At 37.2% G+C, this 27659-nt stretch overlaps 5 protein-coding genes across 9 annotated transcripts in view; 3 read left to right on the top strand and 2 right to left on the bottom strand.

The window, feature by feature from the left end:
* tdrd9 (tudor domain containing 9) overlaps nucleotides 1–9519 on the bottom strand; it is a 20635-nt gene extending 11116 nt beyond the window's left edge. Inside the window, exons 1-14 of one of the 2 annotated variants that reach the window (XM_079440892.1) lie at nucleotides 9087–9519; nucleotides 8545–8639; nucleotides 8268–8341; nucleotides 7893–8114; nucleotides 7448–7570; nucleotides 6643–6723; nucleotides 6382–6552; nucleotides 6198–6301; nucleotides 3270–3389; nucleotides 3110–3194; nucleotides 2966–3023; nucleotides 2768–2872; nucleotides 2571–2668; nucleotides 2317–2448 (exon numbers count right to left, since the gene is read on the bottom strand). In XM_079440892.1, coding sequence (XP_079297018.1) covers nucleotides 2317–2448; nucleotides 2571–2668; nucleotides 2768–2872; nucleotides 2966–3023; nucleotides 3110–3194; nucleotides 3270–3389; nucleotides 6198–6301; nucleotides 6382–6552; nucleotides 6643–6723; nucleotides 7448–7570; nucleotides 7893–8114; nucleotides 8268–8341; nucleotides 8545–8639; nucleotides 9087–9217 — 1599 coding nt within the window. In that variant the 5' untranslated portion in view covers nucleotides 9218–9519. The remainder of the gene's footprint in view (nucleotides 1–2316; nucleotides 2449–2570; nucleotides 2669–2767; nucleotides 2873–2965; nucleotides 3024–3109; nucleotides 3195–3269; nucleotides 3390–6197; nucleotides 6302–6381; nucleotides 6553–6642; nucleotides 6724–7447; nucleotides 7571–7892; nucleotides 8115–8267; nucleotides 8342–8544; nucleotides 8640–9086) is intronic. The other variant, XM_079440893.1, reaches the window with a different exon arrangement.
* LOC306884737 (phosphoglycerate mutase 1-like) lies at nucleotides 9387–13236 on the top strand. Its single transcript, XM_079440898.1, has 4 exons — nucleotides 9387–10727; nucleotides 11432–11706; nucleotides 12321–12501; nucleotides 12723–13236. Exons 1-4 carry the CDS (start codon nucleotides 10589–10591, stop codon nucleotides 12890–12892), a joined length of 765 nt encoding a protein of 254 aa, XP_079297024.1. The 5' UTR covers nucleotides 9387–10588; the 3' UTR covers nucleotides 12893–13236.
* On the bottom strand, nucleotides 13047–15176 carry mettl18 (methyltransferase 18, RPL3 N3-histidine). The gene is made up of 2 exons (XM_079440897.1): nucleotides 14675–15176; nucleotides 13047–14427 (listed from the first exon to the last, which is right to left on the bottom strand). Exons 1-2 carry the CDS (start codon nucleotides 14765–14767, stop codon nucleotides 13561–13563), a joined length of 960 nt encoding a protein of 319 aa, XP_079297023.1. The 5' UTR covers nucleotides 14768–15176; the 3' UTR covers nucleotides 13047–13560.
* Nucleotides 14259–21946, top strand: zdhhc16a (zDHHC palmitoyltransferase 16a). Of its 3 annotated transcripts, none has more exons than XM_079440895.1 (11): nucleotides 14259–14375; nucleotides 16838–17074; nucleotides 17161–17355; nucleotides 17459–17547; nucleotides 17680–17708; nucleotides 18881–19014; nucleotides 19277–19381; nucleotides 19997–20073; nucleotides 20164–20287; nucleotides 20425–20495; nucleotides 20585–21945. In XM_079440895.1, exons 2-11 carry the CDS (start codon nucleotides 16847–16849, stop codon nucleotides 20685–20687), a joined length of 1155 nt encoding a protein of 384 aa, XP_079297021.1. In that variant the 5' UTR covers nucleotides 14259–14375; nucleotides 16838–16846; the 3' UTR covers nucleotides 20688–21945. The 3 variants fall into 3 exon arrangements, with proteins under 3 accessions (XP_079297021.1, XP_079297020.1, XP_079297022.1); XM_079440894.1 differs by lacking the exon at nucleotides 14259–14375 and adding an exon at nucleotides 15437–15614 and having other exon boundaries at nucleotides 20585–21946; XM_079440896.1 differs by lacking the exons at nucleotides 14259–14375; nucleotides 19277–19381 and adding an exon at nucleotides 15437–15614.
* On the top strand, nucleotides 21765–27659 carry LOC306884738 (ubiquitin domain-containing protein 1-like). Of its 2 annotated transcripts, XM_079440900.1 has the most exons (4): nucleotides 22003–22307; nucleotides 23332–23603; nucleotides 24853–25080; nucleotides 25730–27659. In XM_079440900.1, the coding sequence occupies exons 2-4, from the start codon at nucleotides 23549–23551 to the stop codon at nucleotides 26101–26103; spliced, it is 657 nt and encodes a 218-aa protein (XP_079297026.1). In that variant the 5' UTR covers nucleotides 22003–22307; nucleotides 23332–23548; the 3' UTR covers nucleotides 26104–27659. The 2 variants fall into 2 exon arrangements, with proteins under 2 accessions (XP_079297025.1, XP_079297026.1); XM_079440899.1 differs by lacking the exon at nucleotides 23332–23603 and having other exon boundaries at nucleotides 21765–22307.

Genomic DNA, 27659 nt, shown 5'->3' with positions numbered 1-27659 from the left:
ATTAGATAAATTATAAATGAAATCTAAAATGAAAGCTGAGAACATAAAATAATAGCTAATTATTTAAATATACAGTGCCCTCCAAAAGTATTGGAACAGTAAATACAAAATTGTTCTGTTGGCTGTCGAGTTGAGACATTTGCAAATATGATTAAAAGATGAATGAGACAAACTACAGAATGTCACATTTTATTATTAGCCGCTTCAACACACAGGTGTTTTACCAGCCAAGAAGTTCAGCACTTTTAGAGTTTCATCCCTCTATCTGATGTGAGCATAAGTATTGGAACAGTTGCCTCACAGGTCTTTCTAAGTGATCAGCTGTGTCCTGTTGCATTAATTGTTCAGATATTAAAAGCAGGGAATGTGTCGTATCAGTTACATCCATTACTTCTGCATTCTGAATCTTGCATTCAATGATGACACACAAACCAGGATGAAGACGAGGGAGCTGACTTTGAGAGAAAAGCAAGCAATTTGGATGTTAAAAGAAAAGAGGAAGTCAGTTAGTGCTCTAGCAAAAACAAAGCGCATGGAGAAATCAAGTTTGGAAACCACCAGCAACCAACAAGGATCAGCTGAGAAAACAACAGTAGTTGATGACAGACAAATCATAAAAGCTGTGAAAATGAACCCTAAAAGATGTGTCTGTAAAATCACCAACAACTTCAAGAAAGCTGGGGTGATGCTCTGACAATCTACTGTCTTCAGGAGACTGACACAGAATTACAGATGCTACACAGCAAGATGCAAACCTCTGACCAGCACCAAAAATAGAAAGGCAAGATTAGAGTTTGCAAAAAAGCACAAAGGTGAGCCAGAAGAGTTTAGGAACTGTGTTTATGGACCGATGAAACAAAGATGAACCTTTATCTAAGTGATGGGAACTGCAATGATCCCAAGCATACAGCCTCATCTGTAAAGCATGGTGGAGGTGGTGTCGTGGCATGGGCATGCATGGCTGTCTCTGGAACAGGCCCTCTGAACTTTACTGATGACTTGATGTATGATGACAGTAGCAGAATGAATTTGGAAGGGTACAAAACCATATTGCCTACCAATATTCAAGAAAATGCCACCAGATTCATTGGGAAGTGCTTAATATTGCATCAGGACAATGACCCAAAACACCCTGCCAGTTCAGTCGAGGAATTTATAAGGAAAAAGAAATGGAAAGTCTTAGATTGCCCAAGTCAATCTCCATATTTAAATCTGATTGAACATGAATTTCACCAGCTGGAGAGGAGAGTAAAGACAGAAACTCCCCAAAACAAGCAACAATTGGAATTGGCTGCATTAAAGGCTGGGAAAGGTATTTCAAAGGATGAGACCAAGAGTCTGGTGATGTCTATGGGTCACAGACTCACTGCTGTGATTGTGTGCAAGGGATCTGCAACTAAATAGTAGCTTTTAATCTTTTATATCTGCCTTATGTTCAACTTTCCCAATACTTATGGTCACATCACTGAGTGGAATGAACTCTAAAGGGTGCTTTCCCACTTGGTTCGATTGCCTGGTCCAAACCAGAGTTCATTTGCTCCCCCCTCCCCCTGCTGGACTGTGTCCATATTATTTTATTTGGGTCTGAACCGCGGTTCGTTTGCGTCATCAAGCCAGCAGCTGTTTACCCCGTTGCTTAGTAACGACGGCTCGGGAGAAGGCCGCAAAATGTTTACAAAGCTTCAGTGCATAAACCACTTATGTCTGTCTTACGAATGTACTGCTAATGCTCTAAAGAACGCTGAAAGTGAACAAATGAGACATACAGCTCTCTGCTTGCAGCACGTCAGTCACGCTCGTCAGGAAAGTGAGTGAAACACACAAACAAACATTATCAAATAATAAGGCATAAATAGCAGTTCACTTCCGTGATTTGGTGCGATTGCGTTCACATCAGCAGCAAACCATACTGGAGTTCACAAGAACCGAACCCCAGACCACCCTTTTTAAGCGGACTCTGGTGCGGTTCGCAAAAGTGCTAGTGTGAAAGCACCCTAAAAGTGCTGTTCTTTTTATTTGGTAAAACATGTGTGTTGAAACGGCTAATAATAAAATGTGACATTCTGTAGTTTTGTCTCATATTCATCTATTATCATATTTGCAAATGTCTTGACTCCACAGTCAACAGAGCAATTTTGTCTTTACGGTTCCAATACTAATGGAGGGCACTGTATATTTATATACACATTTAAAACTTATACAAAAATGTTGTGTGTTTGCCTTAACACATCATGTAATTTTAATGTCAGGTTGGGAGTTCAAAACAGTTCAAATTTGCAACCAAGCAGTAACTAACAACCACTAATCTTCATTGACCTGTTTGAGCTGCAGGACCGTTCTTTCGATGTCATTTAGGTTGGGTGGTGTGAGGGCCGTGGAGAGAACTGAGCGGGGATCTCCCATATCCAACAACTTTACCTTCAACAAGGTACTGGCTAATGGTGATCGCTGCAAATCAATACACAAGCTGCCATAACCAACTTACAAAGACTTTATAATTAAAAAAATATTATTTCTGAAGATCTTCCAAGTCTTGCTGCCACTGATTGATGCAATCATTGCTCCCCTACCAGCATCTCTGGGATTGTGAAATCCGGAATGTCATGCTCCCAGAAATGTCTGCTCACCAATCTGTAACAGAAGCCTTTAGAAACCCGTCCAGCACGACCTAGGAGGATGCACAGGAAGAGATGCAAATAGAGTGCATTATAGAAACCCAAGAACCAGTAAATCTGTACTGTTGAACACCAGCCCACATATGCAACACCTCGACGCTGGTTGCAACTGGTCTTAGATGCCCAGGTGATTCGAAGACATCTGTAACTGGTCTCCTTATCGCAAACCAACTGACGCACAAGGCAGAAGTCAATCACTACATAACACACAAAATAATGCAAAATGAGTTATGCCAACTACTGTAGGATGACCTGAAAAACTCACAGAAGGTGTGAAAATAAACACCCACCATATTTAACGTCAGGCACAGTGACAGAACTCTCAGCAATGTTTGTGGAGAGAATAATCTGCAAGTATAAACAGAGCAAGAATTTATGCCATTACATCCTTCAAACACTCTAAACATACAAGAATATTTCAGGGTAAATTTTACCTTCCGGTATCCAGGTACAGGAACCAGGAATACTCCATTTTGCTCCTCTAAAGTGACAGTTGAGTGAAGAGGGTATACCTGCAACCTGCAAGCAATCAAACACACGTTAACACATTTATACACAAGCGTGCTTGCTTAAACACACTACACACAGATGTACCTCTTGCGCACAAGTTTTGCGAGGGCCTCCTTCATATATTGTATTTCAGCCAGTCCAGGCAGAAAGACAAGCACACTACCTCTCTCTGGATGAGTAGCACTTCCAGTTTGCTCTGAGCACCTGCTCCACACAAACACACACTTTATGAAGTTAATTACTTAAAATATGATTTGTAATTCTTAAACACACAACAAACAAAGATATAAAGCATTTAATGTATTGCTGGTCTCACAAAATTATCAAAATATTCAGTGACGGTCAGAAGTTTGGGGTCAGTTTTTTTAAAGAAATGAATACTGAATACTAATGAATATTATAATATTTTTTCCTATTCAATTAAAGAATCCTGAAAAAATGCATCAGTTTGCACAAAAGCATTAAGCAGCACAATTTTTTTTAACATTGATTAAAAAAAGTTTCTTTAGCAGCAAATCAGCATATTAGAATGATTTCTGTAGAATCAATGCAATGCCAAAGACTGAAATAATGGCTGCTGTAAATTCAGCTTTGCCATCACTGGAATAAATGATATTTAAAAAAATAGTAACTTTTATTTTATTTATTTAGTCATTTAGCAGACGCTTTTATCCAAAGCGACTTACAAATGAGGACATAAGAAGCAATCAAAACCAACAAAAGAGCAACAATGTGCAAGTGCTATTACAAGTCTTGGTTAGCCTAACGCAGTAAAGATAATTATTATTATTTTTTTTTTAAATAAAAAGACACAGATAAAATAAAATTAGAATAGAGAGTGCTAGAGTTAGAGGGTCAAGTAGAGACGGAACAGATGAGTTTTTAGCCGTTTCTTGAAGATGTGTAAGGATTCGGCTACTCTGAGTTGGGCAGGTCATTCCACCAGATGGGAACAGTTAATGAAAAAGTCTGTGAAAGTGTTTTTGTGTATCTTTGGGGTACAATAATGCGTCGTTCACTTGAACGCAAGCTTCTAGAGGGCATACAAGTCTGAAGTAATGAATTTACATGTACATTTATGCATTTAGCAGACGCTTTTATCCAAAGCGACTTACATTGCATTCAAGTTACAGTTTTTACATTTTTATCAGCTCTTGATTTCCCTGGGAATCGAACCCATGACCTTGGCGTTACTAGCGCCATGCTCTACTTTTTGAGCTACAGGAAAGTCGCTCAAATTTAGGTAAAGGGGTGCAGAGCCAGTGGTGGTTCTGTAGGCAAACATTAATGCCTTGAATTTAATGCGAGCAGCTATTGGTAGCCAGTGCAAATTGATGAACAGAGGCGTGACGTGCGTTCTTTTCGGCTCATTAAAGATTAATCTTGCAGCGGCATTTTGGATTAATTGTAGAGGTTTAATAGAATTGGCTGGAAGACCTGCCAAGAGAGCATTGCAATAGTCAAGTCTGGACAGAACAAGAGCCTGAACAAGGAGTTGTGTTGCATGTTCCGAGAGAAAGGGCCTGATCTTCTTAATATTGTATAATGCAAATCTGCAGGACCGGGCAGTTTCAGCAATGTGGTCTGAGAAATTCAGCTTATCGTCAATCACAACTCCAAGGTTAATGGCTGTTTTTGAAGGAGTTATGATAGAAGAGCCTAACTGGTGAAGGTGAGATTGTGATGAAGCGATGGGTTTGCTGAAACTACAAGCAGTTCTGTCTTCGCTAGGTTGAGTTGAAGGTGATGGTCCATCATCCAGCAAGAAATGTCTGTTAGACACGCTGAGATGCGAGCAGCTATCGTCGGATCATCAGGATGGAATGAGAGGTAGACTTGAGGGTCATCAGCATAGCAGTGATATGAAAAGCCATGTTTCTGAATGACAGAACCTAGTGATGCCATGTAGACAGAAAAGAGAACTGGTCCAAGAACTGAGCCCTGAGGCACCCCAGTAGCTAGATGTTGCGACTTGGATACCTCACCTCTCCAAGATACTTTGAAGGACCTATCAGAGAGGTAAGACTCAAACCACTGGAGTGCGGTTCCTGAGATGCCCTTTCTCAATAGGGTTGACAAGAGGATCTGATGGTTGACCGTATCAAAAGCAGCAGACAGATCCAGCAAGATAAGTAATGAAGATTTGGAAGCCACTCTTGCAAGTCTTAGGGCTTCAACAACAGAAAGCAAGGCAGTTTCGGTTGAATGTCCACTTCTGAAGCCAGATTGGTTACTGTCCAGGAGTTTGTTCTGTGCGAGAAAGTTCAAATGTTTTTGCAATGAAAGGAAGAAGGGAAACCGGTCTATAGTTCCCTAAAAGTGTTGGGTTAAGAGTGGGTTTAAGAAGTGGAGTTATACAAGCCTGTTTAAATGCTAAGGGAAAAATTCCAGTGTGAAGGGATGTATTAACAATGTGAGTGAGTGCAGGTACAACTGCAGGAGAAATGGCTTGAAGGAGATGAGATGGAATAGGATCAAGCGGACAGGTAGTAGGATGACTGGAAAGGATGAGTTTAGAGACCTCTGCCTCAGAGAGTGGAGAGAAGGATGTGAATGAGTGTATGTTTGCTGGCAAGATATGTTTGATAGATTGTGGTGTGGAAAATGGTGCAGTGAGGTTTGTAATTTTATTAATGAAGAATGTGGCAAAGTCGTCAGCTGTTAGAGATGAAGGAGGAGGAGGAAAAAGGAGGGAGGAAAATGTTTTAAAGAGCATGCGAGAGTTAGGCGAATTGTTAATATTGTCATGATAGTATGTCCTTTTAGCAGTGGAAACATTAGCAGAGAAGTCAGAGAGGAGTGATCGATATAAATTAAGGTCAGAAGGATTTCGTGATTTGCGCCATACACTATGCAATATTTACGTATGCAATACTTTTATTGTAGTAATATTTCACACTATTACAGGTTTACTGTATTTTGATAATACATGCAGTCTTGGAAAGGCTTCTTTCAAAAACATTTAAAAAATTTTGAATGGTAGTGTATGCATGTCTCATTGTGATTCCTGACCTTTGATCTTTAGCCTCCATCTCATCAAAGCTCTGGATGAGAGAGACGGCAACATTATACATCTCCTCTGTGATACAAGGGTCTACTGGGAAGTTTACATCCACCTGACACATACACACAAACGCTTATATAAGGAGTTTAAATAGAAAATGTCAAAACATAGCATTTTTTATGCTTCCCATACATTGACTCCAAGAGGTAGCATGGTTTTGAGCTCATCCAGGTAGAACTCTTCAATGGCGTATGGGGCTCCCTCCACCTCAAACACGTATGCTGGATTCATCTGATTGCGGATCGGAGTACCAAAATACTCTGCAAACTCAGCACAGTTTATAGTGGCTGACATCAGAATGACCTACAGAAAGAGAGGTGGGATAAATAGAGAAGAGGTAAGAATTACAGTGTAAAATCTGATTGTGTGAATTAAAATGTGTGCTGAACAAACCTTGACATATCTGGAATTGGTCCGCAGCAGTTTTCTGACAACCAGCAATAGGAAGTCAAGTTCTTCTGTTCTCTCATGGACCTTAACAAGGTTAAAACACAAACAATTAAGTCTACATGCCATTTTTCTCATTTAAATTAATATTTCTTTTAAAATTCTACTTTTTCATAGTAGCATATTTGCATTGGTATCATTACATTTAACTAGTATGGCATAATTCCAAGTACTGAACTTTTGCTATTGTGAATATCACTAGCCTGATGAGTGTAAATACTGTTTCAATAAATGTACTTTTTTTTTTTTTTTTTTTTTAAGAAATTGATTAGTCAGCAAAGATGCATTAAATTGATCAGAGTCTTTTACACCGTTACAAAATGTCTATTTAAAATAAATGCTGTTCTTTTGAACTTTCTATTCATCAAAGAATCCTGAAAAATGTATCAGTTTCCACAAAAATGTTAAGCAGTAGCACAACTGTTTTCAACATAAGAAATAATAAGAACCGTTTCTTGAGCAGCAAATCAGCATATTTAAATAATTTCTGAAGAACCATGTGACACTGAAGGCTGGAGAATAATTGCTGCTGACAAATCGAGCTTTGGCAACACAGCAATAAACAAAATTTGAAAGCATTTAAAAAAACTTTTTTTATTTTAAATAGCAATATTTCATATTACTGTTCTACTGTATTTTTATCAAATAAATGTGGTTTTTCATATTACTGTTCTACTGTATTTTTTATCAAATAAATGTGGTTTAAATGTGGCAGTAATCTATGTCTATAAATTGCAGATTGTGTATCTACCTCATCTATGAAGATGTGCGAGTACTCTGTGAGTGTTTTGGCTGACACTAATTTCTGCAGTAAGACTCCTGTGGTCACATAAATCAGTTTGGTGTGCTCTGTGGCCATCTTCTCTAAACCCACCTGGAGACAGAGAAAAAGACATTAAATAAATGTATATAGTGAGTTTAGTAGCTTATGCTTAGAATAAAATAAAAAAATCTGTATATTTTATAGGTTTGGTTTTGTGGGAAGGGAATCATGAGGAATTTGTTTTAGTTCTAATGCTCTCAACCAATGCATAGTCCCCACCCTACATACACCCTCTTTGATAATCCACACTTGGGATGCACGTCACAATAAACAAACTGTTAATATTTCAGTTTTATTATGACTATTTCCATTCAAGATATTGATTCTATTCACACTTTTGAGGATAAGAGTTTCTGCTTCATGCATCTCACACCTGATACCCCACCAAGCTGCCCAGGGTGCATTTGCGTTCACGTGCCACCCAGCGGGCAATGCTGGTGGCACCAATTTTGCGTGGCTGAGTGACAACAAGGTTACAGGGCTTCTTTTTTTCTGCATAATGATCCAGAATGAACTGTGGCAGCTGGGTAGTTTTCCCACTGCCTGTTGCTCCACGAATGATAGTCACTGAGTTATTCTCAATCAGAGAGACCAACTACACACACAAACAAACACAAAGAGGGATTGATATGCACAAATAAGAAAACAAACAACATAACCAAACATGAAAAAGTTCATACAGGCCATAAACCTTTTATGAATTTTGAGTAAATGTGTCCGTATGTGCCTTGTATCTGTATATGTGTACCTCTTGTCTGTTCTTAGTAATAGGGAGAATTGGATACTCATAACTGCCGAGTGAAGGCAGGGTGGTTCCTGGACCTGTAGTTCAAAGGTCACATGTCAAAACAGTTTGAATGTTGAATGGGAGTTATGCAATTCCATCCTATTGGGTAACACAGAAGCCAAAACATGGCGGTAGGACAGATATTATGTTAACAGCAATATACAATACTGATTCCAGTTAATCACATCAGTAAAATAAAATAATAAAGACAGTCTTTAGTTGGTATGTGTGTGATTACTGGTTGGTAGTCCTGGCCTCCTGCTCTTCTGGTTTCCTCCATCTGATCCTGCCTTCTCTGGAGAAGTCTGTTCAGACAACTGCTCCACCACAGAGCTGCAGCAAATGCACACACAGAGAAAATTGTGTATTCTTGGGTCTTCACTCAGTCTACTGTCTAGTTTACCACCAGCTGTCAATCATATTAATTCACCTGCACACATTTATACTGCTCTATGTAACACTAAACCCTGGTTCAAAAAGATTTAAGACACTTTTAATGGTCTTTTTAAACAAACCGTGTATATATTGTCAAAAAGCTAAATGTTTAGTATGGTAGACCCTTTAAAACTAAACTTCGACAAAGGGTCGTGCGTTGATATTTATTTTATGGAAATGCATGTGTATAGACTTATCCTAAACGCACGTGTCCCCCGTCGCGTTAATTAGCGATAACTACACACGTCTCATCGTTATTTATTGTTCAACTTTCTGAATCCTCTTAAATTAAGTCTGTATAATAAAATTAACAGTTTAATCGGCAAAAACACTCATGACTCATACCTGTCTGCAGTAGCAGGAGCTTCGGCCTTTGCCTGCTTTTTCACTTCATCGGTGATTGTGATGTTTGCAAACTGTACCCCGACAGTAAACCAGTGGGCTATCTGAGCTGATGTGATGGCCTGATGCATCATTAACAAACCATACAAAAATCATGCAAAAAACGATAAATAATCAAACGCCGAGAAGAGCTCACATGCGTCTCTTTAGCATCTCTTTCCGCGCCCTGCCAGGAGAATGAGGAGATGGGGCGGAGACCAGGTTAACGCTTACTTTTTTTTTTTTTTTTTTTTTTTTAAATAACGAAAACTTTTGTTGTTGTTGTATATGATTCGCTGATAGACCAAATTAAGTTGGTGAGATATTAACGTCAATCTAAATGTAATTACATTCATTAATACGAACCTTCAACTGTTGATTTGAATCTTAACATATCAGTCGGTGACGATTTTCCCGCCAAATCCTTCACTGAGCACGGCCTGTCTGAAGAAAAAAATATACGGTTATATACTGTTGGTACTTTTGTACAAAGCTGATAGAGGTGCAGAAAATGAAACAGGATGAAATGTAAAAAAAAGAGATATAACGAAAGAACTTTAAAACATTACAAATGAAAAAAACTTTAACATTTATTTATTTTGTTTCCATTAAAATATACTGCAATGTATGTCACTTTGTTTCCATCCAAGTATTGCCTGCTTCCAAGTGTATACTCAGAGTCATGGGCAACAAAAATCTTAAATATGCAGACTAAAGTAAGCAAGGCAAGGTCTTTATTTTAATGGAAGGCTCTGCTGTGACAAGATTGTTTTTATTCCTGGGCAACAGTGGAAATGTTCAATAGCTTTTTGTAGGCTGATTTTCAAAAAGAACCCACTGGAATAAAAGGTGTGACTAAATACAGTTTCCGTCTACTCATAATGAGTGATCATGAGTCATTTAACATCATATTATGGTCACATTACTTCATATACCAACAGCATCATTCTCTCGTGTTGAAGACAAACATGCCTATGGTTCAGGCAAGCGACCAGGCTAAACTCCGCCCACACCTAAAAAACTAACTTTTTATTGGCTCTCCAGAACCTTATCTCCACAAGATACACCCAGTTAAATCTAACGGGAAGTTAGATCCTGTAGTTTAATGATTTATAATCATAGTTTATAATACTGCATATTTCTAGTAGTGTCGATGAATCATGAACGTTGAAATATGTTATACTCCTTTTTATTCTTGCTAAAACATTTTGAACCGCGAAATGCTACAGTGGGTTTACTATAAAATATTCAGAGGCGTTGCAGGAAGGTCACAGTTTTTTTCCATGTCGTGATGGTTGAGGATCGTTGCGAGGCTTTGATTGGTTGAGCTTTGAGATGGGGCGGTCGGAACGTCATTCATTACGGAATGAGATGAGAGGAGGATCTTTTTGACAGTACTCTTCATAACCTGTTCAATCAGAGCTCACTGTGCTGTCTTTAGCTGCTATCTTTATTATTTGTCTCAAATGGCTGCTTACAAGCTGGTTCTCATTCGCCATGGCGAGAGCTGCTGGAACCAGGAGAATCGCTTCTGTGGCTGGTTCGACGCGGACCTGAGCGAGACAGGGGCTCAGGAGGCAAAGAAAGGCGGTCAAGCTTTAAAAGGTTTGTATAGTATTGTGAATGAGCGTTGTAAATCTGCTGTCCTAGGTATATCAGCAGATTAGCTATAGATTAGTTTTTCAAAGAACATGTACATTATGTCTAAATTGAGTATCACTTTGCCCGCTTTATGTTATTATTGTGTGTATTGAGATTTTTGCGATTTTAACAGAAAAATCGAACCGTAAAATTCAAATGACTTTCAGAAGACTGTGCAATGTGCATCCCCAGCATAGCCCCGCCTCCGACATGACGCGTGTACTCTCTGAACCAATTAGCTGTCGGCTTGCCTTTTACTGACGGGTTGAGGGCGGGGCCTCTCTGATGCGAACGTGCAACACAGGACGTGATTTTGTTCACGTGCTGAATTTCTCAAACAAGGATGCGTAAAGTGATTTTTTTTTTGACGCGATTACAGTTATGCGTTTCGTTTATATATAAATAATAATTTTAATAATTATAATGTTATAATATTCTCAATACAAAAATAGTATCTACATTTAATATTCTCTCTCTCTCTCTCTCTCTATATATATGTATGTAATATTAACTTGTATAGTTTTAAATCCTTGTTAGGGCTATGTTGTATTAACTGTGTATTAAACAATATTTTATTTCAATAATAATAAAAATGACAATCACATTATATTAAGTTGTATTATGTTGAATTCTGTGTTCCATATTAAGCCTATATTGTGTCTTTCCAGATGCAGGGTTCGAATTTGACATTTGTTATACCTCGGTACTGAAGAGGGCCATCCGGACGTTATGGATTGTTTTGGACAGTATTGATCAGATGTGGCTGCCTGTGCACAGGACCTGGCGCCTGAATGAACGCCATTATGGTGGTCTCACTGGGTTAAACAAGGCTGAGACTGCAGCCAAGCACGGTGAAGCCCAGGTTAAGATTTGGAGGCGCTCCTATGACATCCCTCCACCAACTATGGATGCAGATCATGACTTTTACAGCATCATCAGCAAGGTGGGGTCTTCAGCATCTTTCATTCATTATTGTACTTTAAACCCTTAATCTGTTGCATTCAAATGCACATTTTGGATGTATTTGTCATCATAATTAGTCACTTCCCCTTTTCAGATTCCATATTAGATTCTCAAAATAAGAAACGACTCATAATGGTGTAAATGCACATGGTGAGGCAGTACTTAGTTTTTAGCTTTCTGAATGGATGATATTGCGTAATGACAGCATGCCTATCAACTTTTTTTATAATCTGCATTCTTGCATCCCGTACAACGAAAATCACAGAGTTCATAAATCATTTTAACATGCATTACCAACTCATGAGTCTGAAAACCAAATTTGTTGCATGTTGATGTTAGACATTGAAATTGACGTCTTAGTATTTAATCAATGCAAAGACTCAGAAAACAAAGTTCAAACCTTATTTGTATGGGAAACAGTTTACAAATGTTGATAACATTCAAACACTCTGGTTTTCCTATGACCTAGAGCAAACTAACAAGTCAAAAATTTCTGTTAGATTAAAAGTGCAGAACTATTAAATGGTGATATGTTTATAGAACATTTGATTATTGCGCCAATTTTGTCTTGTGGGATGTCTTTTCTTTCTATAGGACAGACGTTATGCTGATTTGACCGAGGACCAGCTGCCTTCTTGCGAGAGTCTGAAGGACACTATTGCACGGGCCCTACCCTTCTGGAATGAGGAGATTGTGCCTCAAATCAAGGAGGGAAAGAGAGTGTTAATTGCTGCTCATGGAAACAGTTTGAGAGGCATTGTGAAGCACTTAGAAGGTCATTATTCCACAGTATCATTTCAATCCCTTGTTCAAGGTTCCCACCATTATTGAAATCCTTTAAATATGATTTCCATGTCTGGAAAAGTCATGGAAACTAATAGAATCTTTCATAAATTAAAAAAAAAAAAAAGTTAATTGAAACCTTTTTTATCTAGTTGCCAAAGCATTTCTTATGTATTTCTTCCATAGTTTCAGTTTGTTTTCTCACATTTACAGGTATGTCTGAGGAGGCCATCATGGAGCTGAATCTGCCCACAGGCATCCCTATTCTTTACGAGCTGGACAAGAACCTGAAGCCCATCAAGCCCATGCAGTTCCTCGGAGACGAAGAAACTGTTCGCAAAGCCATGGAGGCTGTGGCAGCACAGGGCAAAGCCAAGAAATAGAGTATACATTTTTTAAATATATATCAGCACTGACTTACTTTAAACAAGACTCCCATATTGAACATCAATAAGACAGAGCTCTATAGAAAAAGTATATACACAAGTTAAAAAAATATAGGACCTATACGTAACAAGTTTGAAATGTTAGATTTTTGGAATGGTTGTGAATATTTATTAGTTAAACAGTTTACAAGGACCACACTTTTTGGGGGGGATTTCTCTTTATGTAATTCATTCCATAATTTACTTTATCACCACTTTGTTTTGAAGAATGTTTGGTTAAGTGTTGTCAATGTGGCACCTCCAAGTACTTTTCTTTTCACATTAAACCAGTGTTGAGACTGTCTGTTGGTCTGTGTGATTCTGCTTGATAAATTGTAGAGATGTATGTAAACTTATGTCAGTTCTGATGTTTATATGATGATGGTTTTGCAGTGCTTTATTTTAGATTGAACACTGAATTTTACAAATCTTCAGAGTGTTTCACCAAACTCCAGTTTCAGTAATGATGCTCTTGCTGTTTTAACATTAGTTATTTACACCAAGCACAATTTAGGATCTCATAACCATCCATTTGGCCTAAAAAGAACATGCATCCATTATTTTATGGGAACTTGCACCATAATTGCATAGGCACATTAATACTTATCATCAATACAATTTGAATGTCACTTTTTGAATGTCAATGATACAACATGTCTCTTAAGGCCTTGTTCCACATCCTTCAAATATCTGATCTGAAAGACGTTATTCTGCTCCACAAACTTCTCAAACAGATGAAGGCCACCTCCTACTCCAAAATAGTGAGATTTGGTTGCCAAATAAACAACACCATTCTCATCAAGCAGGTCACAAAACACATTATAAAGTGAAGAGTAGTAGTCTGTGTTATATATGGTTTCTGATGTGAAGATCATGTCATATTTTGGTGATGGGGTTTTATTTTGCATAAGTGTGAGAAAAGAGTTCCAGTCGCCTGAGAAGAAACCACAACGATCTAGTAATTTCTCTGTTGCATTCAGGGTTTTTCTCTTACACGGTGGGCTGCTATTTGTCTCTTCATTTTCATCATCATCTTCACAATTGAGAAAAACATTTGGCAATGTCAACTGCTCTATCACAGTGCTGTTATAATCCTGGAAGTCAACTTTGCTGGCTCCTCTCTTCAATGCAAGTATGCCAAGTAGACCTGCTCCACAGCCTAAGTCTAACACTCTTTTCCCAGCGAAGGTCTCTCCTTCATCATCAATGTACTCAAGTAGATCGTAAGTGCATTCCCATATCTTAAGTCCACCCTCATAGACTCCAGAGATGAGGTCTGAGTTTTGAGTCAGTGTTTTGGCCAGTATCTCCTCACTGTCCTCTCGTTCAGGAGCAGTCTTCTCAAACACTGATTCATTGAGACAGAGCAGGGGAGGCAGGGCACCTATGGTGATGGTTTCAGGAACCCAGTTCTCGATTTGGGACAGAGGATCCAACAAAGGTTGGTGTTCCACAGCATCCTTAATCTTCTTTGGGACAGTTGCACTAACTTCCTATGGAGAAAAATGCAATGTGCATATGATCTTGACAGATGCAATCACAACATGGGGTGTAGCTTGAGTAATTACCCTCACTTATTGTTGATTTACGCTTTCACATTAAAATGGAATATCATCCAGTCCTAGAATTTAAAGTGTGCTGTACATTTCAAGCATAATTTTAGATTTTACAGTCAGCTGATTTGCAGCATTAGCCAAGCTATAACGTAGCCGGGTTTAAGCTAATAATAAATTCCCTTACCGAACACTTAAGATCCACGTCTTTTGCTTTGTCGTCTTTATCGTTTGTTTCGTCTGTCTGTAAAGGAATATCGAAGTTGAAACTGAATGCCATCTCTTGCACTATTTTGACCCACGCAGTGCCTTAGCACGTGTGAACACCTACTGTCGTTATCGGAGTCCTCAACGAATTGTTCTTTTGAGTCGGATCTTTTCAGTGCATTGGTTGAACAGAACTGGTTCAGAAATAGTTATTTAAACAGCAATTTCAGCCAATAGGTGTGAATTATTTTAGCAACGTAAATGCAAATTATAATCGCGTTTTAAATACGTTCATGGTTATTGTAAATTAGATTTTATGGACTGGTTATTCATGACTGCAACACAATGGGAAATAGTACAACGTTATAGAAAAAAGAACACGTAATATGCCTTTATTGGGCCGCTTTAGAGCAGATTTTTAGCAATGCCGCATCTCTGATTTTAGAGCCCACGCATGCAGCCATTACGCTCGGACGTAAAAGAATCACTGAATTGTTCTTTGAAAGGAAGTGTTCCAAAGAACCGATTCGCTAAAACGAATTGGACATGAATCAAACTGCAATTCCCACAATTCCCTGCTGCAGTTTGTCTTAAATCTTATACAAATCGAACCGAAATGCGATTAAATCTTTAAATTCCACACAATATAACGTAATTTTGATTATTAATAATATAAAAATATACATTATAAAAATATTCCCAGATAATATTTCCGCTTTCCACGCCTTAAACTACAATTCCCAGCGTGACAGCTGAGCTCACATCCCTGAGCGTCAGACAGAAAGACAGATGACATCAAAGGGATAGAAACTGCTGCTTCCAATTATTTATCTCCGTCTGTTCCGAAATATATATATATAAAACATTCAACGGTATCATGAGTTGATTTTATCGCAGTTTTAGGAGAAGATCTTGGGCAGGTAAAACAACCGATTGTACAAATTTTTGCCATGCTGTGCTCTTTGATGTTTAGCTCTTGCTGTTTTATTCAGTCAAGTCGAGGTACTAAACATCACTGTTATCCCTTGTTTCATCACTGATGTGCGGTATACAAAGAAATATATTTACGTATATTTGTATATTTATGTATCTATCTATGAGTGTGTATTAGATGACAGACAGACAGATAGATACTATATTTATATGTAACTATATATTGTAGATATTTCATTTTCATTTAATCAGTGTACTAACTTTACAGTATCAATGAGTGTTTTCTCTTAAAGTTAATTTTAGAGGCACATACTCCCAATCTGTCCGTGAGATTATAGTCTGTTAATGACATGGGGGGGGTTGACCATTTTTCCACAAATCTTACAGTATCTACTGTCCACTATAACATCTCTTTCTGCTTACGTCTGTCACTATTACAGCGTTATATCATATGGGTGGTGGTGTTCCCTCCACATTCACTGGTGTGACCGGAATGTAGACTGTCCAGATCCTTAGCTCACATGTCTGAATTTTACAGCGTCTGGGCATGCAGTGCTAAAATTAAAATGTTTTGAATTCTAACTGGAGACACTCCTATGTGATTAATAAATGTATTGTCTTGAAACTGGCTTCACACTGATTTTGTGTTATGCCTTACGTTTTTAAATAAATAACAAAGTTTCTCTTCATCATCCCAGATCTTTGTTTATGCATATTTTAATCTAAATTCACATGCAGCGACTCTTTATGGGACGGCTTGAAACCCTTCTAGTAAGATTAATGGTTTGATTGCAACTACAAATCCATGGAAAGATGCATTAGTCACTAGCCTAACAATCCCTGAGTATTATTTCCAAACCTAAGTGAATTTAAAAGGGCGGCGTGTTTTAGGTGCATTGTTATCAGTGCAATCATGTAAAGTATGCTGCTTTCTAAAGACTGAACAAAAGAGGTCATCAACCTTTCGTATATTTGTATTATGTTAGTTAATTCAGGGGTATCAGAAAACTAAACCATGCTTGCATTATTGGTTTATATCAATCCACACCATCTGCTTAGAAGGATACTTGGTTAATCTAATTGTCTTACAGGTTCAGCACGAGGGCAGTTGTCAGTGAGCAAATTGCAGGCCGTAGGCAGAGGAACTTGCTTGTGCCGATATTCAGGATGTTCGAACAGGTTATTAAAAGATACGATCTTGTCTTTACAGGGGCTGAACATGCGTCCCTGCTCTACTGTCATGCACCTGCTGCTGCGATGCATGCGCGAATGTGGCAGGCACAGTCGCAGTCGCATGCCCAGAAGACTGAGGCAGCCTGTGAGCTACATCAAACTGATCTTCAAATCCCTTTATTTTAACTCGCTCACTAACTCTGAAGTGGTACTGGACTGCATCCTTGAACCAGTGTTTTGGATGGTGGAGGTTGTCACACGATGGTTTGGAATGGTAAATCTTATAATTACCATCATGTTATTTTGTTGCAATGTCTGTTTCGTTTCTCTTACACCCTGCGCTTTTTCTGTTCTCTTAAGGTTTTTGTGTTTTTAGTAGTAGCTCTTACCAGTTCTGTGGTTTTCATCGCATACTTCTGCCTTCTGCCGTTGGTCCTCTATACGTACTCTCCTGGCTGGATGATGTGGCACATTTGTTATGGGAATTGGAACTTGGTCATGATAGTCTTCCATTACTACAAAGCCACAAACACTCCTCCTGGATACCCTCCAAAGGTATGGCACACTTAGACATGCTACAATCAAGTAGCTGATGTGTGTGTTCAATGTCATTCATGACCTGACAGTTCCTCCTTTCTTTCTTCACATTGTGTTTCAGATGAAAAATGAGGTCCCGTTTGTGTCGTTCTGTAAAAAATGTGTCATTCCTAAACCAGCACGAAGTCATCACTGTGGCATCTGTAAAACGTAAGAGACGCACAGTTTTCTCAATCCCAACAGGCTTATAAACTCTTGACTGGTGATTCAGTGTCAGCTGCATTGTATAATATTATTGTAAGAAACTTGCATGTATCAACATCCCTGTATCTTTCTCTACAGATGTATTCTAAAAATGGATCATCATTGCCGTATCCTTTTTAAATCACCATACATTTTGTAAAAAGTGCACCCATTTGGTCTTATTTTACTCTAAAATTCTTATATACTGGCTATGTTTTTTAATGAAACATTCAGTTTAAAGGAATAGTTCATCCAAAAATTACAATTCTGTCATTTATTCACATTCATGTTGTTGCAAACTATGCGCAAGTTGTATTGCATTCATTCATTATAATTGCATGGAATAGACTGACGAGAACAGTTTTCAGAATAGAGTTCAATAGTGTTTTAATGATAACTTATAAAGCTTTAAAGACAACCTACTGTGTGAGTGACAAAGTTGTTTACTGATGGCATTTGCTTTTGTTGAAGCCATCAGCTCGCATTATTTCAACAAAATGTATTAAATAGTCATGGTTAATATCAAAATTCCTTGTGGAAAATCTACTTTACCCATGATTCTACATTCATTTTGCAATAAACATTAAATACAGTATATTATTTCTATATACATATTCAACATCTTTAAATCAGTTGCTTTATAAGTATTTAAAAGCAGAAATAGAGGGGGCTAATCTAATATGAAGAGGTAGACTGTTCCAGAGTTTCGGACCTGCAGTTGCAAAAGTGCCTAGTTTTTTTTAGATCAGATAAGTCTAGATGTAGGCACAATGAGTAGACAGAGATCACTGGCTCTCAGTGTTCTATAAGGGGTGTACGGACGGTACAAGTGCAAGTTATTTCCTTATTAAAACTGTTATAAGTATAGTTCGTCTGTTGGCGCCTATAGCCTCATGGGCAGTGCATCGACATGTAGTGTCGTTGCACTTTGGGCATCCTGAGTTCGAGCCCCAGATCGTGGACCTTTTCCGATTCTGAAAACGAATTTTTTTTATGTATGAATATGAATCACCTTGTAGCTGGTTGGTTTTGTTCATAACTTAAAACTTTTTAACAAAGACTTAATTTAAACATCCCAATGGGAAAAATACTGAAAAAGGCAGCTGAAAAGATGAACAGGCATTATTTCTCTGCGTTCCACAGGGGGAAAAAAGTTGTAAAGGTTTAGAATGACACAAATGTAAGTAACAATTAAATTTACATTTAAATTGAATTTAGATGAATTATTCCTTTAACAGCCCAGATGCATTTAATCTTTTTCCACTTCTTTGTAGTTAAGTCCTTAATTATTTGTATTCAGCTTGGCTTAACAACTGTGTTGGCCATTACAATCATCGTTACTTCTTCTCCTTTTGTCTCTATTTGACTTTGGGCTGCATGTATTGTAGCATCAGCGGGCGCGATCTGTTTATCGATGCATACAATGCCATAGATGTAAGGCTTTGTTTTTCTTTTTTAAATACATTTATTGTTTTGTCTTTGCTCTTTTCCATTTAGTATAACTTTGTATCATAACATTTTGAAGCTTGAAAAACAACTCAGTGGGCATTGTTTTTTCCTTTTACGTATTCTAATGAATAAGGTGTTTAACTCCTCTCTTTGTGAACGGTTGTGTCTCTCCTCATTTCTTTCTGTTCTCAAAGTCTGGTGTAGTGGGCATGTCTTAACTACCAGCTGTCTCTCTGCCATTCCATAGCAATTCAGACACTTAGAAGCGGAGAAACAGGGTGTCCCGGTGACAGGGATTGGGTTGCTCATCGGCATTGTACCGTCAGAAGGCATGGCTGGGAAGGGAGTACAGGTGGCTCAAGTCGTTTTTCCTGCTGTTGATTTGGCTTAAGAGCCGTAATTTTAGTTTTCTGCATCATGGTTCATTATTTAACACTCTTAAGCAAACAGCATGCTATGAAAACCAACAAATTATTTCTGACCTTCCCAAATTTGATGATAACAGGAAATGTTTCTTGAGCACCGAATCAGCATATTAGAATAATTTCTGAAGGATCATGTGACACTGGAGTAATGCCTGCTGGAAATTCAGCTTTGCTATCACAGGAATAAATTGTTTGAAATATATTAAAATAGAAATCAGTTGTTGTAAATAGTAATAACATTTCACAATATTACTGTTTTTACTGTATTTTAATTGAATAATTGCAGCCTTTTTGAGCAAAGGAGACATCTTTAAAAAGCATTAAACAAATCTTACTAACCTCAAATATTTGAACATTAGTATATATGCATAAATAACAGTTGCACTCAGTATTCATATAATATTTTAAATATTTATATTTATAAAAAATGATCTTCAAGTATATTGCTATATTTTATGAATGTAAATCATATTTATTATTATGCATTGTATTTTGAATCATATAAAATATTTTTTTGTTTTTCTGATCTTCAATGGACACAGGAGGTTTCGCAACCTCCATACACCTACAAAGACAGGATGTTTCACAAGAGTGTTATCTACATGTGGGTCCTTACAAGGTAGTCTATTCTTTCACTGCGGCCGCAATACTGGTTTTACTATTTCCATAGACTCACATCTTTTGTTATGTTTGCTGTTTTTTCCATCAGCACAGTGTCAGTCGCCCTAGGAGGTCTCACACTGTGGCATGCTATACTTATCACTCGTGGAGAAACCAGCATTGAACGCCATATAAACAACAAAGAGGCCAAACATTTGGCAAAACGTGGAAAGGTAAGTTATAAAAGTCTAAACTTTTATAACTGATTGGAATTTGGTTTCTTTCTATTATTTGATCTCTGGTAACTATGTCAAATTTTGTACTTATTACATTAGCTGTGACTTATTTAACATTTTCTGTCTTGTTAAAGGTCTATCGTAATCCTTTTAGTTATGGTAAACTAAACAACTGGAAGGTGTTCTTTGGTGTAGAAAAGAGAAGGTAAAATTACACATTTTACATGCTTTTAGTCAAATTATGCAGTCTGTAAGATGTGATTTTAATGTAAATTATTCTAATTGTCTTCACAGTCATTGGCTGACGCGTGTTCTCCTTCCCTCTGGACACAACCCATATGGTGACGGACTGACATGGGACATTTACCCTCTTAAAAAAGACATGATGCCAGTCTGAGACATTAAAGACTTGACTGTCTTAGTTGGCGATGACCAACATGCTCATCAGGGTGAGTCTCACCCGCTGTGCCTAGGCTGAATGCAGAACCAGAGCCCTGGGAACACAGGAGTCTGCAGAGCCCAGATTTAGACGGTGATCTCACTGGATGATGTTTGCTCTTTCTGGCCAAATGAAAGGGCTGCCCTCCAAAAATATCATGCATATTTTGGATGTTTCTATCAATATTTTATAATGAAATCATGACAGTTGACTGTGCGATCTATGGAAGATACTGTGCTTAAAGGGATAGTTCACCCAAAAATAAAATAAACTGCCACCATTTACTCACCCTCCACTTGTTCCAAACCTGTATGAGTTTCTTTCTTCTGTTGAACACACAAAAAAATAAGATATTTTGAAGAATGTTGGTAACCAAATGGTTAACAGTTGCCATTTACTTCCATAGGATGGAAAAAAATACTATGAAAGTCAGTGGCTACTGTTAACTGTTACCAAAAAAGTATCTTATTTTGTGTTCAACAGAAGAAAGAAAGTCATACAGAGTAGAGGTGAGTAAATGATGACAGTATTTTAATTTTTGGTGAATTTGTCCTTTAAAGCAGGGTTTGTAGCGATGTGGGGCTTAATGTTTGATTATGTAAATATGGTTTTTAACTCATTATTTATATCACTTACAGTATCATTATTTAAATGCACTGAAATCCAATACTTAATTTCTAAAGTCAACCACATCAGAAGAAACTTGCCTAGAATTTTATTATTTGTTAAAGAAATGTTTTTAACAGCATATCTTACAGTTCAGACTTTTGTTAACATCTATAAATGCATCAATGTGCATTAAATGTATTGCAGCCTTTAGATGGCAGTGTACCATCATTTCACCATTTCATATTCTTTTTTTTTTTATTCACCAGGTCAGTGGTGATTAATAGCAAATAGCTACAGTTTTATTGTTGTAACAGTAATAGAAGTAGCGTTTGGGAAAATATATATGAATATGTATTTGATTTAATATGAATTTTTGATGTATATTTGAGATTTGTTACCCCTGATGCATTTCTGCTGTTTCTCCCTGCAGCGCTGGTTCACGATAATGTGCCCTCTAGTCTCACTAGTTCGCCGATTTCATCGTTTAGAGCTCTACACTGATTTATTCTTCTTTAGGGATTTGAGTGTGGACTACCTCGGGAAGTATGTGTGTGTTGTTTAACTCTGAGGATAATTAAATGTCAAATTTAGATTTGTATTTACTGTCCATTGACTGCATTTGTGTAATAACTTTGTCTTCCTGGATGGTTACTGATCAGCTTAAGGCTTAGACAAATGTCGACTCAGCGGAATACAACGGGCTTGTGTCTGCCCTCAGACAACAACACATCTGATAACCTAAAATAATAGTCAACTAGACACAATGTTTCTTATGCAAAAACAAAATATCATTTATTAATGTCAATGACTAGGACTTTTTACATTTTGGATCCTGTAGAAATGCATTTATTCGGGCATCCAGGCGTCTGGTCCTGATGTAAGTTTGAGTGATGGGAAGTTGTTTTGGAGTATGTCAAAGGTCTCACCTGTCTTCCAGGAATGCATCCAGATACAGCACCAAAGGAGGAGGTAAGGCTTCATCTGTCGAGGAATCCTGTTTGCAAATAGTGTGAATGCTTAAGCTGTGGTGTTCCTTGAATGAGGAAACTTATTTGTCCTACTCTGATTTTTGTATTTCTGATATTTTAGAGAATGTATCACTGTAAAAAGTAAAAAGGCAAGATCTGGGTAACCTTTTTATTATAATAGGTTTTTTTATTATTATTATTATTATTTAAGTTGCCATGGACCCCTAAATATGACCTCGTGTGTGTGACGTCCAATACTAAAAATTCAAAGGAATCTATAGAATTTCTTGTATTATATATTAATATTAATGTGTCTTGATTATTATTTGAAAAATATTTCTATTGAATTACATTTTTAGTATTGTACCGTTCCATTTTTTTTATTAACTAATTTATTTTAATTTATTTTTTTACTCCTATTTATTCAAACTTTTCAATGCACTTCCTTGTAAGCCCCTTGGGTTTTGGTTCTGACTTCGATCACCAAAATCATCTTAAAAACCTCTAAGCACCATTTCAAAATGGGCAGTTAGGGTACATTTTCTTTCTTTTATAAGGGTAGATCTTACACTATGGAACCCACAAGTCCCTGCAGGAGCTCTAAATAATGTTATTGATTTCTTAAGTAAACCAACATAAAAGAATGTCTCCTTGAATTTTCCTTGAATTACTTAATTCTGATGGCACAGCGCAAAGAAGATTAACATATTGGATATTATATAAACTTGTCTGCTTAAATGCTAAAATGTTCTTGCTTTACCTAGAAATCCATTAAGATTGGGACATTTTAGATTAGATGTATTTGTGGAACTGCTTGGATGCACCTGTTCTGGACAATCCTGGGATTTACAGTTTATTTTTGACTATCCGTCCAGGTCTAAAAGAGTTGACTGGATTACGTTTGTTGTAAAAAGGCACTCATACATCTAAACTCAAGCCAGGGATTGTAAAAGCAAAAAAAAAAAAAAAAATGTATTGCTGCTAGAAGATATCTTGGTGATCTGCTTTGATTTATATTTGTTCAGTTGTTATTTTTAGATTCAGAAAACAGGTGATGGGCGTGCACATTTAGCAAGAAACTGGTCTAAGCTACTAGCGGAGTGTCATGAGTTTTGCTGTGACAGGACATCTTGTAGCACCACGCATGTGAAGTTGATTGTCTCTCAAACCCCTGCATGAAGTCATAGGAGCGACCATCCAGTAACATTTCACTGGTTGTAGGAATAAGTGACTGCTCAGACCATGGGAGTTGCAAACTCAAGAGACTATCAACCAACGATAACAGTTGTGCTGAAAAGTAAGTAGCGTCCAGTGCACAGTTACTAGCAGTGTATGTTTAGAGATACTACTACTGCCGAGGTTGTTGATGTACAGTAGCCTACTTATTTTTAGTATAAGACCCCAAATGTAAAGAAAGTTTGACAGGTTTTTGGTCATGCTAGCATATACAGTTTTGTTCACACCTGTTCTGTCACACCAAAGTTCCCTGCCATTGGAAACCAAATTAAATGAGCATTTTAATCTCCTGTTAATTTTTAATGTGCACGATGTTAGATGGACCAACCATGTTTAGTTTGATTTGCACAGTCAGTTTGATTTGTGTGTGTGTATGGAATTATAGTATTTGTGTGTTAAACATGTTTGTTACAGTGCATCATGGACTTTATAAGTCTTTGTTTATCAGAAGAATGCATAGTAAAAAGGAACAATTGAGAAATTAAGGCTAAATGTTTTGATATTAGTTCATTTTTTCAAATTTAAATTGAAAGTGCTGAATGATGGAGTGTGTTTGTTTTGTGGCATGTACTCTTATAAAACTCTCAGTCATCTGACTAGGAGTGATGCATGATGGGAAAGGAGCCACTAAATCCTGTTTTGCATCACCCGATTAAGTCTTTAATCTCAGACACTATAAATAATTTGTTTTTTTCCCCTAGTGTGTCGCAGTGACAGCTGCTTTGTCTCAAAAGCAGGTTTATTACAATTGTGATGAAGATTCAAAGCACTTATAGTGTATGTTTCTTTTGAAATCTATGCTGTGATTCTGTCACGTTTTGTTTGTATACAAATGATTCAGTCACCTATGGTCTGAGCCAATAGCCTTTTAAAGGGATTTTCCTTTGGCCTACTGTACATGAGCTATTCGTCTTTAGTTGACATTGAGCTGGCTTGACTGTTGGGATTTAGGTTGTGGTTTAGATGCTGATTTGTACTGCATTATTACATTTGATAGCTTCATAGTTCATTTAAAGGAAAAGCAGTTATTAAACCTCTGTTTATGTGCTTAGAAATCTTTGCTACATGTCAAAGAGAAGCTTCTAGCATGGAAAATCTGATTCTTGGAAAGATCCACTGAATCTCATTTGGGCAAAAGCTGTGATGTCATATACACTATGTAAGACGTATTTGCTGTCCTAGTTCTTTAACAAGAAATGAGAACCATTTTTACAGATGTCACACAGATACACTGGTCACTTAATGCAGATCTAAACGATCAGGAGATTGTTTGGGTGGCATTTCTACATTTATGTCTTTTTCTCTTGTAGGACGCAATGAGCCCCTGAAGAAAGATAAGCCCAAGTGGAAAAGTGAATATCCTATGACAGAGGGCCAGCTGCGCAGTAAAAGAGATGAATTCTGGGACACGGCCCCAGCTTTTGATGGCCGTAAAGAGATCTGGGATGCACTGAAAGCTGCAGCGGTAGCGACTGAATGTAATGACCATGAACTGGCGCAGGCTATTGTAGATGGAGCCAGCATCACACTGCCTCATGGTAAACATTTAAGCAGCATTTTAATATACAGATCTAGTGAAAATACTTGAAATACTAGTGTAATACAACTTTTTTTTGTTACAAAAGTTTTATAATTATCATTCGATTGGTTTTAATGGAATTATTAATGCAATAATTATTTAGCAAAATTGCGTTAAATTAATCAGAAGGGACATTAAAAATATTTATAATGTTAAAAAATTTTCCCCATAAGTGAATATATCAAAGACTCCTGATTTTTGTTTTTCAATTTCCACAAAAATATTAACCATTTTTAACATTGATAATAATAAGAAAGGTTACTTGAGCATCAAATCGGCATAATATGATTTTTGAAGAATGCGACACTGAAGACTGGAGTAATGGCTGATGAAACTTCAGCTTTGTCATCACAGAAATAAATTACATTTTAAAATATATTAAAATAGAAAAGAGTTCAATTAAATATGTAATAATATTCACAATATTACTGTTGTTATGGTATTTTTCATTAAAAAAAATTAAGCCTTGCTGACCATAAGAGACTTTAAAAAAACTCCAAACTTTTAGAAAGTAGTATACATACATATACACATACTAAATATACACATTCAGCATTTAATGACTACAGCATTTGAGCTGAATTGGAGCTTTTGTTTTGCTCTTTCAGGGTCTCTTATGGAGTGCTATGATGAACTGGGGAACCGCTATCAGCTCCCGGCATACTGCTTGGCTCCTCCAGTCAACCTGGTGTCCGAGTGCAACGATCATAATGTGTCTGAACACTCTGAGCTACAGGAGAAGGAGTTCCAGCTGAAGGTGCGTCTCTCCACTGGAAAAGACCTTCGCCTCAGTGCCACGATGGCCAATTCCATTCGTCAGCTGAAGAAACAGCTTAAAAATCAGGAAGACATTGATACCACCCACCAGCGCTGGTTTTTCTCTGGAAAGCTACTCACGGATAAAACACGTTTACAAGACACCAAGATCCAGAAGGACTTTGTAATACAGGTCATTGTTAGTCAGCCCATTGTTCCCAACTAAACACACAAAACTTTGAACTTGGACTCAATGAACTCAAACCTATGTTTCCATTATATAAATTCACTGATCAGATTTGAGTTTCAACACTTGTCCTTTTCAAATATTAAGCACATTTACATTTAGTCATTTTGCAGATGCTTTTAGCCAAAGGGACTTACAATTGGGGAATACATAAATCGATTCTTCTTAAAGAGGCAAACAGACACAGGAAGTGCTCGTAATACCAAGTTTCAGTCATTGTTCAAATAAGCACAAGCTAGAAAGGGAAGGAATAAATAAAGAGACAAAGTTTTTTCTGTAATTCAGGATGAAGTCAAGTAGTGTCGAAAGAGATGAGTTTTCAGCTGTCGCTTGAAAATTGTCTGGGATTCAGCATTCTGGATAGGAGTGGGAAGATCATTCCACAAGCCAGGAATGGTGAACGAGAATGTACTGGAAAGTGATTTTGAGCCTCTCTGTGGTGGTACCATGAGGCATCGCTCACTAGCGGATCTCAGACTTCTAGAGGGGATGTAGATTTGTAATAGTGATTGGAAGTAGGCGGGTGCTGAGCCTGTGGCTGTTCTATATGCTAGCATCAATGTCTTAAACTTGATGCGAGCCGCACAAACATTTCTTCCAGAAATGTCTATTTTCTTGAATCTATGAGGAGCTTAAAAGGCCAAATATACATGCATATAAGCATGTGTAAAACATGTATATAGTTCCACAGCAATTGGAGCGTATATTCACAAGATTTTACAAAATCAGTTCTTAAGTTTGTTTACTGTATGCTTAACAATCCATAATTGTAGCATACTAAATGTATAATATTAAATTAGATACCTTGCCTTCTTGACTTTAATATCCCTACATATGTTGTGTTGATATTCATTTCCATATTCTATGTGGTATCATTTGCCTTGATCCTTGAGTCAGTCTACTGTCCATTACTGAGCAGAACTCTTTTCAGTTTAGAGCGTATGGATTTTTAAAATCTTGTTAGGGCACTAATCATAGACTGTTATGAGACTTTTATGTATCTGTGTTATCTGTAAGAAAACAACAACCTGTGTTCATATTCTGAAGTTCTTTGTATACATTTGTTTGTAGACATGCTTTTATAATTTATTGCAGGACAGAAAGGTAAATTATTTCTAATAAAAATTTATTTTAAATGAATACGGTTTGTAATAATTTTGAAACAAAGCAACTAGATCTAAACTGTAAAATTACTGCATATTGTAATATTTAATGGTTTCTCACTGTCAGCATTTCACAAGTTTTTATAAAATTTTACAGATTTTTATACTGTGGCAAAGGTGTTTTTTTAACTGAATTTTTGATTGAAAGGTTGACTGGCTTCATTTATGAATTGGCTTAACTGAATACAAGAGAAATTCTGTTAACAACATTTGATCACCACGGAGAGGATTTATTTAAGGAATTGTTTTTTTTTTTATATGTGATGGAATTAAATAGCAATTTTAAAACACGTCAGAATGTGTGTCTGTAAATACCAGAGAATAGTTTATTTTTAACACCATATTTTAATAAACAATATATAGCTGACTGAC

This window comes from Barbus barbus (genome assembly GCF_936440315.1).
Source record: "Barbus barbus genome assembly, chromosome: 18".
NCBI classification, from domain to species: domain Eukaryota; kingdom Metazoa; phylum Chordata; class Actinopteri; order Cypriniformes; family Cyprinidae; genus Barbus; species Barbus barbus.
The sequence above is the reverse complement of the archived record's forward strand: the minus strand, read 5'-3'. Positions and strand labels throughout refer to the sequence as shown.